The following is a 19,701-nucleotide window of genomic DNA, read 5'->3' on the forward strand; positions in this document are numbered from 1 at the left end:
TATATAGTGACTACTTTAGACCAGAGCCCTATTCCCTATATAGTGACTACTGTTGACCAGAGCCCTATTCCCTATATAGTGTACTACTGTTGACCAGGGGCCTATTCCCTATATAGTGCACTACTTTAGACCAGAGCCCTATTCCCTATATAGTGACTACTTTAGACCAGAGCCCTATTCCCTATATAGTGACTACTGTTGACCAGGGGCCTATTCCCTATATAGTGCACTACTTTAGACCAGAGCCCTATTCCCTATATAGTGCACTACTTTAGACCAGAGCCCTATTCCCTATATAGTGACTACTGTTGACCAGGGGCCTATTCCCTATATAGTGCACTACTTTAGACCAGGGGCCAATAAGACTTCTAGGCTGAAGTCCAGAGCCCTATTCCCAATTTTTTTACCTTTATTTAACTAGGCAAGTCAGTTATGAACAAATTCTTATTTTCAATGACGGCCTAGGAACAGTGGGTTAACTGCCTGTTCAGGGGCAGAACGACAGATTTGTACCTTGTCAGCTCGGGGGTTTGAACTTGCAACCTTCCGGTTACTAGTCCAACACACCACTAGGCTACGCTGCCGCCCCCTGTATAGTGCACTACTTTAGACCAGGGGCCAATAAGACTTCTAGCCCGAAGTCCAGAGCCCTATTCCCTATATAGTGCACTACTTTAGACCAGGGGCCAATAAGACTTCTAGCCCAAAGTCCAGAGCCCTATTCCCTATATAGTGCCACTACTTTAGACCAGGGGCCAATAAGACTTCTAGCCCGAAGTCCAGAGCCCTATTCCCTATATAGTGCACTACTTTAGACCAGGGGCCAATAAGACTTCTAGCCTGAAGTCCAGAGCCCTATTCCCTATATAGTGCACTACTTTAGACCAGGGGCCAATAAGACTTCTAGCCCGAAGTCCAGAGCCCTATTCCCTATATAGTGCACTACTTTAGACCAGGGGCCACTTCTAGCCACAGCCTTATCTGTGCCGCAGTCGATAAGGGCAGAGAACATATCTTAGCTTTAGAACCTCACTCTTCTGTTTCATAACGCGGATCCTCTTTCGGCCTGCTGAGCACGTTTCCAGATGACCTCATAGCACACAGGTGTGTTTATAACTGTGTTACTGGTTTAGTGCTAGAGTGGATGAGGTGAAGGTACGTCTAAAATTGGCCCCCTCTTCCGTACATACAGCTCATATCAGCTATTAGTATCAGGATCAGACCGTGGGGTTAGAGGTTAGAGGTCATATGACTCACCCAGGAAGAAGGTGAGTACGTAGGGGACTGGCATCAGAGCCCAGACCAGACCCAGGGTAGGGTTGTAGACAGCCTCCGCTATACCCAGGATAAACCCTCCTCCAACCCACGTAGCTATAGGGAGGAGAGGGGGAGAGGGGGAGAGAAGGAGAGAGACAGGGAGAGAGACAGGGAGAGGGAGAGGGAGAGGGAGAGGGAGAGGGAGAGGGAGAGGGAGAGGGAGAGAGGGAGGGAGGGAGGGAGGGAGGGAGAGGGAGAGGGAGAGGGAGAGGGAGAGGGAGAGGGAGAGGGAGAGGGAGAGGGAGAGGGAGAGGGAGAGGGAGAGGGAGAGAGAAAAACACACATAAACATGGGCCAATACATACCAATGCAGTAACACCTACTTCTGAGGGTCCCACTGTAGACGCTCAACTAACTATCAACAAGCTGTCAGTGACAAGTTAACAGATGTTTAGTGGCGTCCAGTAGGCCTGCAGTCGAAAGACATCTGATATTCAACACTTCCCCCAGTGCTCGTAAACAGATATGCAGTTGACCCATTGGTTGTTGATATTTGTGTAAAAGAATAAACTGATCCTTCATGTCTTTTCTATTTCTATGCTGCAATCTCCCTCCCTCTCTCCTTCCCTCCCTCGTTCCCTCCCTCTTTCCCTCCCTCTTTCCCTCCCTCCCTCCTTCTCTCCCTCTTTCCCTCCCTCTCTCCCTCTTTCCCTCCCTCTCTCCTCTCCCTCTTCCCTCTTTCCCTCCCTCTCTCCTTCCCTCCCTCTTTCCCTCCTTCTCTCCCTCTCTCCTTCCCTCCCTCCCTCTTTCCCTCCCTCTCTCCTTCCCTCCCTCCCTCTTTCCCTCACTCCCTCCCTCTTTCCCTCACTCCCTCCCTCTTTCCCTCAATCCCTCCCTCCCTCATTCCCTCTTTCCCTCCCTCTCTCCTTCTCTCCCTCTTCCCTCTTTCCCTCCCTCTCTCCTTCCCTCCCTCTTTCCCTCCTTCTCTCCCTCTCTCCTTCCCTCCCTCCCTCTTTCCCTCCCTCTCTCCTTCCCTCCCTCCCTCTTTCCCTCACTCCCTCCCTCTTTCCCTCAATCCCTCCCTCCCTCATTCCCTCTTTCCCTCCCTCTCTCCTTCCCTCCCTCCCTCTTTCCCTATTTCCCTCCCTCTTTCCCTCCCTCTCTCCTTCCCTCCCTCTTTCCCTCCCTCTCTCCTTCCCTCCTTCCCTCCCTCCCTCTTTCCCTTCCTCTTTCCCTCCATCCCACCAATCAGTGTGATGATTCCGACCAGTATATTGAAGAAACTTGTCAGGTTTACGGTAACAGTAAACCCCACTCTGTTTGGGCATGGTCTCTACAAGCCCCAATCTGATTGGCTGCTTACCAGTCAGAGTGAAGATCCCCACCAACAGGTTGATGTTGCGTCCGGCGAGCAGCGTGATCTCCATCCCGTCCGACCCAGTACACTTCCTCTCCACCTTCTTGGAGCGCATCGAGGCCCAGATCCCCGTGCCTAGGATCAGCAAGTAGAAGATCGCCATGACGATCAGGCCCGGAACGTTCAGAGACATTTTAACCTTGTTCTTCTTCCTCTTCTCACCGAAGCAAATGATTGTTCAACTAGAGAGAGAGAGAGAGAGAGAGAGAGAGAGGGAGGTTAACAGAGGGGGGTGTTGGGATGGGGCTGAGGGAGGTTAACAGAGGGGGGGTGTTGGGATGGGGCTGAGGGAGGTTAACAGAGGGGGGTGTTGGGATGGGGCTGAGGGAGGGTAACAGAGGGGGGTGTTGGGATGGGGCTGAGGGAGGTTAACAGAGGGGGGTGTTGGGATGGGGCTGAGGGAGGGTAAGCAGGGGGGGGTGTTGGGATGGGGCTGAGGGAGGGTGACAGAGGGAGGTGTTGGGATGGGGCTGAGGGAGGGTAACAGAGGGGGGTGTTGGGATGGGGCTGAGGGAGGGTGACAGAGGGGGGTGTTGGGATGGGGCTGAGGGAGGGTAACAGAGGGGGGTGTTGGGATGGGGCTGAGGGAGGGCAGAGGGGGGTGTTGGGATGGGGCTGAGGGAGGGTAACAGAGGGGGGTGTTGGGATGGGGCTGAGGGAGGGTAACAGAGGGGGGTGTTGGGATTGGGCTGAGGGAGGGCAGAGGGGATGTTGGGATGGGGCTGAGGGAGGGCAGAGGGGGGTGTTGGGATGGGGCTGAGGGAGGGCAGAGGGGGGTGTTGGGATGGGGCTGAGGGAGGGTAACAGAGGGGGGTGTTGGGATGGGGCTGAGGGAGGGTAACAGAGGGAGGTGTTTGGGATGGGGCTGAGGGAGGTTAACAGAGGGGGGTGTTGGGATGGGGCTGAGGGAGGGTAACAGAGGGGGGTGTTGGGATGGGGCTGAGGGAGGGTGACAGAGGGGGGTGTTGGGATGGGGCTGAGGGAGGGTAACAGAGGGGGGTGTTGGGATGGGGCTGAGGGAGGGCAGAGGGGGGTGTTGGGATGGGGCTGAGGGAGGGTAACAGAGGGGGGTGTTGGGATGGGGCTGAGGGAGGGTAACAGAGGGGGGTGTTGGGATTGGGCTGAGGGAGGGCAGAGGGGATGTTGGGATGGGGCTGAGGAAGGGCAGAGGGGGGTGTTGGGATGGGGCTGAGGGAGGGCAGAGGGGGGTGTTGGGATGGGGCTGAGGGAGGGTAACAGAGGGGGGTGTTGGGATGGGGCTGAGGGAGGGTAACAGTCTCTATAGACCTCACAGACCTGAACCTGAACACCACAACAGGCCTCTATATACACCAATACACTTCCACCTGAACACCACAACAGGCCTCTATATACACCAATACACTTCTACCTGAACACCACAACAGGCCTCTATATACACCAATACACTTCCACCTGAACACCACAACAGGCCTCTATATACACCAATACACTTCCACCTGAACACCACAACAGGCCTCTATATACACCAATACACTTCTACCTGAACCTGAACACCACAACAGGCCTCTATATACACCAATACACTTGTACCTGAACACCACAACAGGCCTATGTGTAAACATAGAGGTGTATAGAGGTCTATAGAGACTGTGTGTAAACATAGAGGTCTATGGAGACTGTGTGTAAACATAGAGGTCTTTAGAGACTGTATGTACATAGAGGTGTGTAGAGGTCTTTAGAGACTGTGTGTATACATAGAGGTCTATAGAGACTGTGTGTAAACATAGAGGTGTATAGAGGTCTATAGAGACTGTATGTACATAGAGGTGTATTGTCAGGTGTGTAGAGGTCTATAGAGACTGTGTGTACATAGAGGTGTATTGTCAGGTGTGTAGAGGTCTATAGAGACTGTGTGTACATAGAGGTGTATTGTCAGGTGTGTAGAGGTCTATACGTGTTGTGGAAGGGAAGGAGGAGAAGAACCTACCCCATCTTTGGTCAGGTGAGCGTAGACATACTGTCTACTGTATGTATAGATAGGAATGTATTGTGGCCGTCCAAGAGAAGAGATGCATTGACTAAAGAACAGGAGGGTGGACTGTGGAACAGAGGAGGACGACCATCCTCATCCAACAACATTTTAAAAACGTTACGAAAAAGGCAGGAATATATACATCATTTTTTTAAAAATATATATCGAAATATCTTCATTTCTCACTAAATATCTGGTTAAAAACACTGTTTTTACAGTTTTTACACAACAGCACCCTCTATAGGTGAGGATGGGTTTTCACTGTGCTCTTGCTCCCACCATAGAAACCTATGGGTACGACGCAGCCCAGATGAGAATGAACTCAGTCACAACTCTTACATTAGACAGGTTGAAACGGTTTTGCTCGGTAAAATTTATCTTAGCCACTTCTTTGGCTAAACGTTGAGATAACATTACCATCGTCTACTATTGTTGCTGTTGGTATGGCTTGTCAATGACAGCCTGGTTGAGGGACAATGGAGAAGTTACATTGGCTGTGTAGGTCAGTGCTCCCCAGTGACATTCAGCCACGGGACTCATTGTTTTTCTTCAGCAGATGGTCGTGGGAGGCGGAGCATAATTATAAATAACATGTCCACTGCAAACTGACCGCAACAACACCAAAGAGAGACAACACTTGACAAAACAGAATAATTTCCAACCTTGATGACACTGAGATACGGTGACGTGTCTCTCTATTTACAATGTGTGTGGGAACAGATTTCTTACATTACAGTCCCTCTGAGCTGATAACCTGGTGATTTTACCCCTCTGAGCTGATAACCTGGTGATTTTACCCCTCTGAGCTGATAACCTGGTGATTTTATCCCTCTGAGCTGATAACCTGGTGATTTTACCACTCTGAGCGGATAACCTGGTGATTTTACCCCTCTGAGCTGATAACCTGGTGATTTTACCCCTCTGAGATGATAACCTGGTGATTTTACCCCTCTGAGCTGATAACCTGGTGATTTTATCCCTCTGAGCTGATAACCTGGTGATTTTATCCCTCTGAGCTGATAACCTGGTGAATTTACCCCTCTGAGCTGATAACCTGGTGATTCTACCCCTCTGAGCTGATAACCTGGTGATTTTACCCCTCTGAGCCGATAACCTGTTGATTTTTATCCCTCTGAGCTGATAACCTGGTGATTTTACCCCTCTGAGCTGATAACCTGGTGATTTTATCCCTCTGAGCTGATAACCTGGTGATTTTATCCCTCTGAGCTGATAACCTGGTGATTTTACCCCTCTGAGCTGATAACCTGGTGATTTTACCCCTCTGAGCTGATAACCTGGTGATTTTACCCCTCTGAGCTGATAACCTGGTGATTTTACCCCTTTGAGCTGATAACCTGGTGATTTTACCCCTCTGAGCTGATAACCTGGTGATTTTACCCCTCTGAGCTGATAACCTGGTGATTTTACCCCTCTGAGCTGATAACCTGGTGATTTTTACCCCTCTGAGCTGATAACCTGGTGATTTTACCCCTCTGAGCTGATAACCTGGTGATTTTACCCCTCTGAGCTGATAACCTGGTGATTTACCCCTCTGAGCTGATAACCTGGTGATTTTATCCCTCTGAGCTGATAACCTGGTGATTTTATCTCTCTGAGCTGATAACCTGGTGATTTTACCCCTCTGAGCTGATAACCTGGTGATTTTACCCCTCTGAGCTGATAACCTGGTGATTTTACCCCTCTGAGCTGATAACCTGGTGATTTTTATCCCTCTGAGCGGATAACCTGGTGATTTTACCCCTCTGAGCTGATAACCTGGTGATTTTACCCCTCTGAGCTGATAACCTGGTGATTTTACCCCTCTGAGCTGATAACCTGGTGATTTTATCCCTCTGAGCTGATAACCTGGTGATTTTACCCCTCTGAGCTGATAACCTGGTGATTTTACCCCTCTAAATAAAATTAAAATAAAAAAGATGACTTGGAGTGCGAAATAAAATCACCCGTGGGATGAATCTGCCTGCAGCCCACTATTGAAGAACCCTGATGTAGGTTAAGTCCTGATGTAGGTTAAGTCCTGATGTAGGTTAAGTCCTGATGTAGGGTAAGTCCTGATGTAGGTTAAGTCCTGATGTAGGTTAAGTCCTGATGTAGGTTAACTCCTAATGTAGGTTAAGTCCGGATGTAGAGTAAGTCCTGATGTAGGTTAAGTCCTGATGTAGGTTAAGTCCTGATGTAGGTTAAGTCCTGATGTAGGTTAAGTCCTGATGTAGGTTAAGTCCTGATGTAGGGTAAGTCCTGATGTAGGTTAAGTCCTGATGTAGGTTAAGTCCTGATGTAGGGTAAGTCCTGATGTAGAGTAAGTCCTGATGTAGGTTAAGTCCTGATGTAGGTTAAGTCCTGATGTAGGGTAAGTCCTGATGTAGGTTAAGTCCTGATGTAGGTTAAGTCCTGATGTAGGTTAAGTCCTGATGTAGGGTAAGTCCTGATGTAGGGTAAGTCCTGATGTAGGGTAAGTCCTGATGTAGAGTAAGTCCTGATGTAGGTTAAGTCCTGATGTAGGTTAAGTCCTGATGTAGGTTAAGTCCTGATGTAGGTTAACTCCTGATGTAGGTTAACTCCTGATGTAGGTTAAGTCCTGATGTAGGTTAAGTCCTGATGTAGGTTAAGTCCTGATGCAGGGTAAGTCCTGATGTAGGTTAAGTCCTGATGTAGGTTAAGTCCTGATGTAGGTTAAGTCCTGATGTAGGTTAAGTCCTGATGTAGGGTAAGTCCTGATGTAGGTTAAGTCCTGATGTAGGGTAGGTCCTGATGTAGGTTAAGTCCTGATGTAGGTTAAGTCCTGATATAGGTTAACTCCTGATGTAGGTTAAGTCCTGATATAGGTTAAGTCCTGATGTAGGTTAAGTCCTGATGTAGGTTAAGTCCTGATGTAGGGTAAGTCCTGATGTAGGTTAAGTCCTGATGTAGGTTAAGTCCTGATGTAGGGTAAGTCCTGATGTAGGTTAAGTCCTGATGTAGGGTAAGTCCTGATGTAGGGTAAGTCCTGATGTAGGGTAAGTCCTGATGTAGGGTAAGTCCTGATGTAGGTTAGGGGAGGGAGGTAAGGGAGGGAGGGAGGGAGGGAGGGAGGGAGGGAGGGAGGGAGGGAGGGAGGGAGGGAGGGAGGGAGGGAGGGAGGGGAGGGAGGGGAGGGAGGGAGGGAAGGGAGGGAGGGAAGGGAGGGAAGGGAGGGAGATTTATCTTAAAGGGAAAATGACTAAGTAATTATCAATCCCAGGACTCCTGTTCAGATCTGTCATATTTACTACCAGTGTCGATCTGAATGGATGGATTATGTTTCTATCTGTCTTCACACTAGAGGGATATGTGAGGAGACGTTCTGTCAGTGGGTAGAAGGAGTGGTGGAGAAGAGAACTACAATCCCAGTATAATACAGCTGGACCACAACTGCAGCCAATCAAATTCAATACAAGGTATTCATGAAACCATTTTCACATCAGCAGATGTCACTTAGTGCTGCACAGAAACCGAGCCTACAACCCCAAACAGCAAGCACTGCAGAAGCACAGAAGAAACCTGGAGAGGAACCAGGTCTAAGGGTTGTTCCTCTCCTCCTCCCTCGGTCTTTCACAAGTGTCTCTCTCTCTCTCCCTCTCTCTCTCTCTCTCTCTCTCTCTCTCTCTCTCGCTCTCTCTCTGTCTCTGTCTCTGTCTCTGTCTCTGTCTCTGTCTCTGTCTCTGTCTCTGTCTCTGTCTCTGTCTCTCTCTCTCTCTCTCTCTCTGTCTCTCTCTCTCTCTCTGTCTCTCTCTCTCTCTCTCTCTCTCTCTCTCTCTCTCTCTCTCTCGCTCTCTCTCTCTCTCTCTCTCTCTCTCTCTCTCTCTCTCTCTCTGTCTCTGTCTCTGTCTCTCTCTCTCTCTCTAAGAGATGACTCCAGACACACACACACACACACACACACACACACACACACACACACACACACACACACACACACACACACACACACACACACACACACACACACACACACACACACGCAGTATACCTCGATACCTCTATCACCACACACACCACTCCTGGGGCTGGGATAGGGTTAGGCTGGGGTAGGGTTAGGTTGGGGTAGGGTTAGGCTGGGGTAGGGTTAGGCTGGGGTAGGGTTAGGCTGGGGTAGGGTTAGGCTGGAGTAGGGTTAGGCTGGGGTAGGGTTAGACTGGGGTAGGGTTAGGCTGGGGTAGGGTTAGGCTGGGGTAGGGTTTGGCTGGAGTAGGGTTAGGCTGGGGTAGGGTTATGCTGGGGTAGGGTAAGGCCGGGGTCGGTTTTGGCTGGGGTAGGGTTAGGCTGGGGTAGGGTAAGGCTTGGGTCTGGTTTGGCTGGGGTAGGGTTAGGCTGGGGTAGGGTTAGGCTGGGGTAGGGTTAGGCTGGGGTAGGGTTAGGCTGGGGTAGGGTAAGGCTGGGGTAGGGTTAGGCTGGGGTAGGGTTAGGCTGGGGTCGGGTTTGGCTGGGGTAGGGTTAGGCTGGGGTCGGGTTAGGCTGGGGTAGGGATAGGCTGGGGTAGGGTTAGGCTGGGGTAGGGTTAGGCTGGGGTAGGGTTAGGCTGGGGTAGGGTTAGGCTGGGGTAGGGTTAGGCTGGGGTAGGCCGTCATTGTAAATAAGAATTTGTTCTTAACTGACCTTCCTAGATAAATGAAGGTTAAATAAAATGTCATGGGTGTTCATAATGTTTTGTCAACTCCGTATATAAGTTAGGGGGAGGGCGGGTGGATCAGCTTTAACAGGGCAAATAGATTGTGGCTTCAATTAATGTTATTGTCTGGATCATTTCCAATCCTCCATATATATATTTCTTAACATATCTTTTTAAATATACTTTCCTTTATTTTGTTCCTCTAAGTTTACACAAGGTTGAGATAAACTATCTACATAGACGGCATTATTGGTAGACTTCTGTAATGCATTGAAACATGATTCTGTCTGTAATGCATTGAAACATGATTCTGTCTGTGTTGTCATAGGAACATGATTCTGTCTGTGTTGTCATAGAAACATGATTCTGTCTGTAATGCATTGAAACATGATTCTGTCTGTAATGCATTGAAACATGATTCTGTCTGTGTTGTCATAGAAACATGATTCTGTCTGTAATGCATTGAAACATGATTCTGTCTGTGTTGTCATAGAAACATGATTCTGTCTGTAATGCATTGAAACATGATTCTGTCTGTGTTGTCATAGAAACATGATTCTGTCTGTAATGCATTGAAACATGATTCTGTCTGTGTTGTCATAGAAACATGATTCTGTCTGTAATGCATTGAAACATGATTCTGTCTGTGTTGTCATAGAAACATGATTCTGTCTGTAATGCATTGAAACATGATTCTGTCTGTGTTGTCATAGAAACATGATTCTGTCTGTAATGCATTGAAACATGATTCTGTCTGTGTTGTCATAGAAACATGATTCTGTCTGTGTTGTCATAGAGTATAATTAGTCTGGTTGAACAGCCATACCAACACGTCTCCTCTCACTCTCTAGGAATGTCTCTCAGTAGTTTTCCAACGGCAGCGTTCTCCCCGACTCTGTGTGTGTGTGTGTGTGTTTGAGTTAGTGTGTGTGTGTGTGGGTTAGTGTGTGTGTGTGTGTGTGTGGGTTAGTGTGTGTGTGTGGGTTAGTGTGTGTGTGTGCGTTAGTGTGTGGGTGTGTGTGCGTGTGTGTGGGTTAGTGTGTGTGTGTGTGTGGGTTAGTGTGTGTGTGTGTGTGTGGGTTAGTGTGTGTGTGTGTGTGTGTGTGTGGGTTAGTGTGTGTGTGTGTGTGTGTGTGTGGGTTAGCGTGTGTGTGTGTGTGTGCGTGTGTGTGGGTTAGTGTGTGTGTGTGTGTGTGGGTTAGTGTGTGTGTGTGTGTGCGTGTGTGTGGGTTAGTGTGTGTGTGTGTGTGGGTTAGTGTGGGTTAGTGTGTGTGTGTGTGTGCGTGTGTGTGGGTTAGTGTGTGTGTGTGTGGGTTAGTGTGTGTGTGTGTGTGGGTTAGTGTGTGTGCGTGTGTGTGGGTTAGTGTGTGTGTGTGCCTTAGTGTGTGGGTGTGTGTGCGTGTGGGTTAGTGTGTGTGTGTGTGTGCGTGTATGTGGGTTAGTGTGTGTGTTTGGTTTATAGTGTGTGTGTGTGTGTGTGTGTGTGGGTTAGTGTGTGTGTGTGTGTGTGTGTGTGTGTGTGTGTGGGTTAGTGTGTGTGTGTGTGTGTGTGTGTGCGTTAGTGTGTGGGTTAGTGTGTGCGTGTGTGTGGGTTAGTGTGTGTGTGTGGGTTAGTGTGTGTGTGTGTGTGGGTTAGTGTGTGTGTGTGTGGGGGTTAGTGTGTGTGTGTGTTCACCATACTGTCTGTTCTACACCATACTGTCTGTCCTACACCATACTGTCTGTCCTACACCCTACTGTCTGTCCTACACCATACTGTCTGTCCTACACAATACTGTCTGTTCTACACCATACTGTCTGTCCTACACCATACTGTCTGTCCTTCACCCTACTGTCTGTTCTACACCTTACTGTCTGTTCTACACCTTACTGTCTTTTCCACACCATACTGTCTGTCCTTTTGCCTTGCGAAAGTATTCGGCCCCCTTGAACTTTGCGACCTTTTGCCACATTTCAGGCTTCAGGAGAATCAACAACAAGTGGGACACAATCATGAAGTGGAACGACATTTATTGGATATTTCAAACTTTTTTAACAAATCAAAAACTGAAAAATTGGGCGTGCAAAATTATTCAGCCCCCTTAAGTTAATACTTTGTAGCGAATAATTTTGCACGCCCAATTTTTCAGTTTTTGATTTGTCGTTATCCAATAAATGTCGTTCCACTTCATGATTGTGTCCCACTTGTTGTTGATTCTTCACAAAAAAATACAGTTTTATATCTTTATGTTTGAAGCCTGAAATGTGGCAAAAGGTCGCAAAGTTCAAGGGGGCCGAATACTTTCGCAAGGCACTGTATTTCAAGGTCTGCCTTCAAACTCAGTGCCTCTTTGCCATCATGGGAAAATCCAAAGGAATCAGCCAAGACCTCAGACACAAAATGTAGACTTGGGAGAAATGTCCAAACACCTGAAGGTACCACGTTCATCTGTACAAACAATAGTACGCAAGTATAAACACCATGGGACCACGCAGCCGTCATACCGATCAGGAAGGAGATGCGTTCTGTCTCCTAGAGATGAACGTACTTTGGTGCGAAAAGTGCAAATCAGTCTCAGAACAACAGCAAATGACCTTTGGAAGATGCTGGAGGAAACAAGTACAAAAGTATCTATATCCGCAGTAAAATGAGTCCTATATCGACATAACCTGAATGGCATCTCAGCAAGGAAGAAGCCAATGCTCCAAAACCGCCATAAAAAAGCCAGGTTATGGTTTGCAACTGCAGATGGGGACAAAGATCGTACTTTTTGGAGAAATGTCCTCTGGTCTGATGAAACAAAAATAGAACTGTTTTGCCATAATGACCATCGAAATGATTGGAGGAAAAGGGTGGAGGCTTGCAAGCCGAAGAACACCATCCCAACCGTGAAGCACGGGGGTGGCAGCATCATGTTGTGGGGGTGGCAGCATCATGTTGTGGGGGTGGCAGCATCATGTTGTGTGGGTGGCAGCATCATGTTGTGTGGGTGGCAGCATCATGTTGTGGGGGTGTTTTGCTGCAGGAGGGACTGGTGCACTTCACAAAAGGAAGGACAATTATGAGGTAGGAAAATGATGTGGATATATTGAAGCAGCATTTCAAGACATCAGTCAGGAAGTTAAACCTTGGTCGCAAATGGGTCTTCCAAATGGACAATGACCCCAAGCATACTTCCAAAGTTGTGGCAAAATGGCCTAAGGACAACAAAGTCAAGGCATTGGAGTGGCCGTCACAAAGCCCTGACCTCAATCCCATAGAACATTTGTGGGCAGAACTGGAAAAGTGTGTGCGAGCAAGGAGGCCGACAAACCTGACTCAGTTACACTTATTTTGGGAAGCTTGTGGAAGGAACCCGAAACATTTGCACTTCCTCCTGCCATATTTATTATCATATTAGAGACACATATTTCCCTCAGATTACACAAACTCCCATATCTGTTGGGTAAAACACCACAGTGTGATCACACTACGAAGATGTGTGGCCCGGGAGGAGCAGAGGAGCAGAGGTGCTCCAGAGGAGCACAAACAACATTGTAAATACAAACTATATCTGTTTATTTATCTTCACATTGTTACAACGTAACATAATATAACAACTTTTATCAGTGTTTATCAGTACAACTAAAGTTTCTCCTGTTTATTTCCCTTGTGTTTAGTGTCTATTCCCTTTGGCAACGTAAACACATGTTTCCCATGCAGACAGAGAGACAGAGAGGCAGACAGAGAGACAGAGAGACAGAGAGACAGAGAGACAGAGAGACAGAGAGACAGAGAGACAGAGAGACAGAGACAGAGACAGAGGGACAGAGAGACAGAGACAGAGGCAGAGAGACAGAGACAGAGACAGAGGGACAGAGAGACAGAGACAGAGACAGAGGGACAGAGAGACAGAGACAGAGGCAGAGAGACAGAGAGACAGAGAGACAGAGAGACAGAGAGACAGAGAGACAGACAGAGAGACAGAGAGACAGAGAGACAGAGAGACAGAGAGACAGAGAGAGAGACAGAAAGACAGAGAGACAGAGAGACAGAGAGACAGAGAGACAGAGACAGAGACAGAGGGACAGAGAGACAGAGACAGAGGCAGAGAGACAGAGACAGAGACAGAGGGACAGAGAGACAGAGACAGAGACAGAGGGACAGAGAGACAGAGACAGAGGCAGAGAGACAGAGAGACAGAGAGACAGAGAGACAGAGAGACAGAGAGACAGAGAGACAGAGAGGCAGACAGAGAGACAGAGAGGCAGACAGAGAGACAGAGAGACAGAGAGACAGAGAGACAGAGACAGAGGGACAGAGAGACAGAGGCAGAGAGAGAGAGAGAGAGAGAGAGAGAGAGAGAGAGAGAGAGAGATAATAATAATAATACACACAGGCACAAACGACCTGAGAGCACAGCAGGAAAGAGTGGCCACAGCACTGAAGGGAGTGATTGAAAAGGCTTCTTCTACTTTCCCCAACGCACAAGTGGTTATCTCCACCCTGCTACCACGAAAAGACTTCCACCCTGCTACAATACAGCGGGTAAACGCAAGTATTTCCCGTGACTGTGCCTCAAAACCAAATGTTTTCCTGGCCCACCACTCCACCCTGGACTTGAACAGCCTCTATGACCAGGTCCACCTCTACAAGGCAGCAGTGCCCACCTTTGCCCGGACTCTAAAAGACATCGCTCTCAAACGTATCCCCAACACTCCACACAGGAGCAACAGATCAATAGACACCCCACCCAGACCAGCGAGACACCCTCCCAGATCTGCAGGACCTCCCCCTGGACCTACACATAGAGGACCCACGCCAAGAGGAATTACATCCAGACCACAGTACACCCAGACACATCCACACCCCCACCCCAACCAATCAACACCCCCCCACGTCAACCATGCCCACACTCCATTTAGGCCCCCTCAGATCAGACCTATGCCACTCCTGCCCACCCCATGCACCCCACCCCCACAAAGAGGGCCTCAACATGGAAGCCACACATACGCCCAGGTAGTGAGCGGGCAAACAGTCCCAACCCCCACTCTCACACTCGCCCAAGCCAATGGCATGTACCAGATGCTCAGCAGGCTCTGCTCACACTTACTGGCCTGAGGCTAAACCACGACCAACAACATTGGACACTCTATGGAACAAAAGCCTTCACTATATTATCCTGGAATATCCAAGGCCTGAGGTCATCTGCCTTTGGCCTAAAGAGCAGAAACCCGGACTTCACCAAAGAAATCGGTAATACAGACATTGTCATCCTGCAAGAAACCTGGTATAGAGGAGATGGACCCACTGGTTGCCCTCTAGGTTACAGAGAGCTGGTAGTCCCATCCACCAAACTACCAGGTGTGAAACAGGGAAGGGACTCAGGGGGTATGCTAATTTGGTATAGAGCAGACCTAACTCACTCCATTAAATTAATCAAAACAGGAACATTCTACATTTGGCTAGAAATTCAAAAAGAAATGATCCTAACAGAGAAAAATGTCCTCCTGTGTGCTACCTATATCCCCCCACTAGAATCCCCATATTTTAATGAAGACAGCTTCTCCATCCTGGAGGGGGAAATCAATCATTTCCAAATCATTTCCAGGCCCAGGGACATGTACTAGTCTGTGGCGACCTAAATGCCAGAACCGGACAAGAACCTGACACCCTCAGCACACAGGGGGACAAACACCTGCCTGGAGGTGACAGCATTCCCTCCCACATATGCCCCCCTAGGCACAACTATGACAACATAACCAACAAAAACGGGTCACAACTCCTGCAGCTCTGTCGCACGCTGGGTATGTACATAGTCAACGGTAGGCTTCGAGGGGACTCCTATGGTAGGTACACCTATAGCTCATCTCTTGGCAGTAGTACTGTAGACTACTTTATCACTGACCTCAACCCAGAGTCTCTCAGAGCGTTCACAGTCAGCCCACTGACACCCCTATCAGACCACAGCAAAATCACAGTCTACTTAAACAGAGCAATACTCAATCATGAGGCATCAAAGCCAAAGGAACTGAGTAACATTAAGAAATGCTATAGATGGAAGGAATGCAGTTTGGAAACCTACCAAAAAACAATTAGGCAACAACAAATTCAATCCCTTTTAGACAATTTCCTGGGTAAAACGTTCCACTGTAATAGTGAAGGTGTAAACTTGGCAGTAGAAAATCTTAACAGTATATTTGACCTCTCAGCTTCCCTATCAAATCTAAAAATCTCAAATAGAAAACCGAAGAAAATTAACAATAATGACAAATGGTTTGATGAAGAATGCAAAAATCTAAGAAAGAAATTGAGAAACCTGTCCAACCAAAAACATAGAGACCTGGAAAACCTGAGTCTACGCCTTCACTATGGTGAATCACTAAAACAATACAGAAATACACTACGGAAAAAGAAGGAACAGCACGTCAGAAATCAGCTCAATGCAATTGAAGAATCCATAGACTCTAACCACTTCTGGGAAAATTGGAAAACACTAAACAAACAACAACACGAAGAATTATCTATCCAAAATGGAGATGTATGGGTAAACCACTTCTCCAATCTTTTTGGCTCTATAACAAAGAATAAAGAGCAAAAACATATACATGATCAAACACAGATCTTAGAATCAACTATTAAAGACTACCAGAACCCACTGGATTCTCCAATTACATTGAAAGAGTTACAGGACAAAATAAAAACCCTCCAACCCAAAAAGGCCTGTGGTGTTGATGGTATCCTCAATGAAATGATCAAATATACAGACAACAAATTCCAATTGGCTATACTAAAACTCTTTAACATCATACTTAGCTCTGGCATCTTCCCCAATATTTGGAACCAAGGACTGATCACCCCAATCCACAAAAGTGGAGACAAATTTGACCCCAATAACTACCGTGGAATATGTGTCAACAGTAACCTTGGGAAAATCCTCTGCATTATTATTAACAGCAGACTCGTACATTTCCTCAATGAAAACAATGTACTGAGCAGATGTCAAATTGGCTTTTTACCAAATTACCGTACAACAGACCATGTATTCACCCTGCACACCCTAATTGACAACCAAACAAACCAAAACAAAGGCAAAGTCTTCTCATGCTTTGTTGATTTCAAAAAAGCCTTCGACTCAATCTGGCATGAGGGTCTGCTATACAAACTGATGGAAAGTGGTGTTGGGGGTAAAACATACGACATTATAAAATCCATGTACACAAACAACAAGTGTGCGGTTAAAATTGGCAAAAAACACACACATTTCTTCACACAGGGTCGTGGGGTTAGACAGGGATGCAGCTTAAGCCCCACCCTCTTCAACATATATATCAACGAATTGGCGCGGGCACTAGAAAAGTCTGCAGCACCCGGCCTCCCCCTGCTAGAATCCGAAGTCAAATGTCTGCTGTTTGCTGATGATCTGGTGCTTCTGTCACCAACCAAGGAGGGCCTACAGCAGCACCTAGATCTTATGCACAGATTCTGTCAGACCTGGGCCCTGACAGTAAATCTCAGTAAGACCAAAATAATGGTGTTCCAAAAAAGGTCCAGTCACCAGGACCACAAATACAAATTCCATCTAGACACTGTTGCCCTAGAGCACACAAAAAACTATACATACCTTGGCCTAAACATCAGCACCACAGGTAACTTCCACAAAGCTGTGAACGATCTGAGAGACAAGGCAAGACGGGCATTCTATGCCATCAAAAGAAACATAAATTTCAACATACCAATTAGGATTTGGCTAAAAATACTTGAATCAGTCATAGAGCCCATTGCCCTTTATGGTTGTGAGGTCTGGGGTCTGCTCACCAACCAAGACTTCACAAAATGGGACAAACACCAAATTGAGACTCTGCACGCAGAATTCTGCAAAAATATCCTCCGTGTACAACGTAGAACACCAAATAATGCATGCAGAGCAGAATTAGGCCGATACCCACTAATTATCAAAATCCAGAAAAGAGCTGCCAAATTCTACAACCACCTAAAAGGAAGCGATTCACAAACCTTCCATAACAAAGCCATCACCTACAGAGAGATGAACCTGGAGAAGAGTCCCCTAAGCAAGCTGGTCCTGGGGCTCTATTCACAAACACAAACACACACTACAGAGCCCCAGGACAGCAGCACAATTAGACCCAACCAAATCATGAGAAAACAAAAAGATAATTACTTAACACATTGGAAAGAATTAACAAAAACACAGAGCAAACTAGAATGCTATTTGACCCTAAACAGAGAGTACACAGCGGCAGAATACCTGACCACTGTGACTGACCCAAAATTAAGGAAAGCCTTGACTATGTACAGACTCAGTGAGCATAGCCTTGCTATTGAGAAAGGCCGCCGTAGGCAGACATGGCTCTCAAGAGAAGACAGGCTATGTGCTCACTGCCCACAAAATGAGGTGGAAACTGAGCTGCACTTCCTAACCTCCTGCCCAATGTATGACCATATTAGAGAGACATATTTCCCTCAGATTACACAGATCCACAAAGAATTTGAAAACAAATCCAATTTTGAAAAACTCCCATATCTACTGGGTGAAATTCCACAGTGTGCCATCACAGCAGCAAGATTTGTGACCTGTTGCCACGAGAAAAGGGCAACCAGTGAAGAACAAACACCATTGTAAATTTAAACCCATATTTATGCTTATTTTATCTTGTGTCCTTTAGCCATTTGTACATTGTTAGAACACTGTATATATATATAATATGACATTTGTAATGTCTTTACTGTTTACTGTTAATTTTTGTTGTTTTTCACTTTATATATTCACTTTGTATGTTGTCTACCTCACTTGCTTTGGCAATGTTAACACATGTTTCCCATGCCAATAAAGCCCTTGAATTGAATTGAATTGAATTGAATTGAATTGAGAGAGCAAAATAGAGAGAGAGAGAGAGAGAGAGAGAGAGAGAGAGCAAAATAGAGAGAGAGAGAGAGAGAGAGAGAGAGAGCAAAATAGAGAGAGAGAGCAAAATAGAGAGAGAGAGAGAGAGAGAGAGAGAGAGAGAGAGATAGAGAGATACATTTCCATACCAGTATTACGGACCAATACCAATACATTTCCATACCAGTATTACGGACCAATACCAATACATTTCCAAACCAGTATTACGGACCAAGTTGACCTGGTTCAGTTGTGATTGGCACCCGTGGGTTTAAATTGGGTTGTGCTGGGTAAACCGAGGCATGCAATTCTCTTTAAGCTATTCTGGGGAGGTATGTATTCGCTGTTACATAACCCCTGGAAACCTACTGCCAAGACATGCAGCTCTATCAACACATGGAAGGACACACACACACACACACACACACACACACACACACACACACACACACACACACACACACACACACACACACACACACACACACACACACACACACACACACAAACAAACACTTACGTACACACACTTGAACTCAATGCACCCACACACACACCTTTTTAACAACACAAATGTCATCACAAGCACACAGGTAGATTACACACCACACAACCCACGCACATCTGTGACGACGCAAATGAAATCAACCTACACAACCTCAGAAAACACACAAACATACAACACTAACACTCACACGTTTCTCTGTCCGTACAGCATCTTTACTGTCAGTCAGATGAACCACATGACCTTTCAGCAATAACATAAAACACACGGTGGTCTACAGTAGCAGCATCTAGTATAATAAATATGAGAAACCTTTACATACCTAAATGAATAACAGATAACGTGTTGTCCCAAATAGTGTTGCAGGACTGTCAGTCTGTCTGTCAGTTCAGTCTGTTCAGGGTATTCACATAAACCTGGGGAGTCTCTCCCAGTCAGTCTCTCTCTCTTTCTGTCTTTCTCTCTCTCTCTCTCTCTCTCTTTCTGGATGGATGGATGGATGAAGGAGGATTTAAAGACCAACAGAGTGGTGACAGACAGACTCTGTCACAGAGGAAGAGAAGAACAAACAGCAACAGGTGTAGGTCTGTCTAGGTGTTAAAGTGAGGAGGGGTCTGGAGCTGTGAGGCAGGAAAGAAGACTCTAGAATGATTGTGTTCTCCCTCCTGCCGTTATAAACTCCATGGGAGTTGGAGGGGAGTGTCATATGTCACAAAGTGCAGGAAGCTGCCAGCAACCACTCTGATTGGTGCTACATCATATCCTTGTAGGTGCTCGGTCAGTGACGACCCAGTGGAATATATTACGATGCCGCCCAAATTGTCACATAAAAACCCACATGTTGTAAATTAGACTGCTGGGATATTTTTGTTGTTCTCTCTCGTAATGCATGGGGCTTATTGGCATCGGAAACATATGTTACATTTCCAAAGCAAGTGAAGTAGATAATAAACAATAATAACAGTAAACATTACACTCTCTCTCTCTCTCTCTCTC

The 19,701-nt window shown here is 46.9% G+C and overlaps 1 protein-coding gene across 1 annotated transcript in view; it reads right to left on the reverse strand.

Annotated features, from left to right (window-relative positions):
• The window catches only part of LOC116363924 (high affinity choline transporter 1), a 36,444-nt gene extending 17,203 nt beyond the window's left edge, over positions 1-19,241 (reverse strand). Inside the window, exons 1-3 of the mRNA XM_031817257.1 lie at positions 19,028-19,241; positions 2,621-2,856; positions 1,258-1,371 (exon numbers count right to left, since the gene is read on the reverse strand). Coding sequence (XP_031673117.1) covers positions 1,258-1,371; positions 2,621-2,807 — 301 coding nt within the window. The 5' untranslated portion in view covers positions 2,808-2,856; positions 19,028-19,241. The remainder of the gene's footprint in view (positions 1-1,257; positions 1,372-2,620; positions 2,857-19,027) is intronic.
• Positions 19,242-19,701: the final 460 nt, after the last annotated feature.

Source organism: Oncorhynchus kisutch, unplaced genomic scaffold (genome assembly GCF_002021735.2).
Source record: "Oncorhynchus kisutch isolate 150728-3 unplaced genomic scaffold, Okis_V2 scaffold968, whole genome shotgun sequence".
Classification (NCBI taxonomy): Eukaryota; Metazoa; Chordata; class Actinopteri; order Salmoniformes; family Salmonidae; genus Oncorhynchus; species Oncorhynchus kisutch.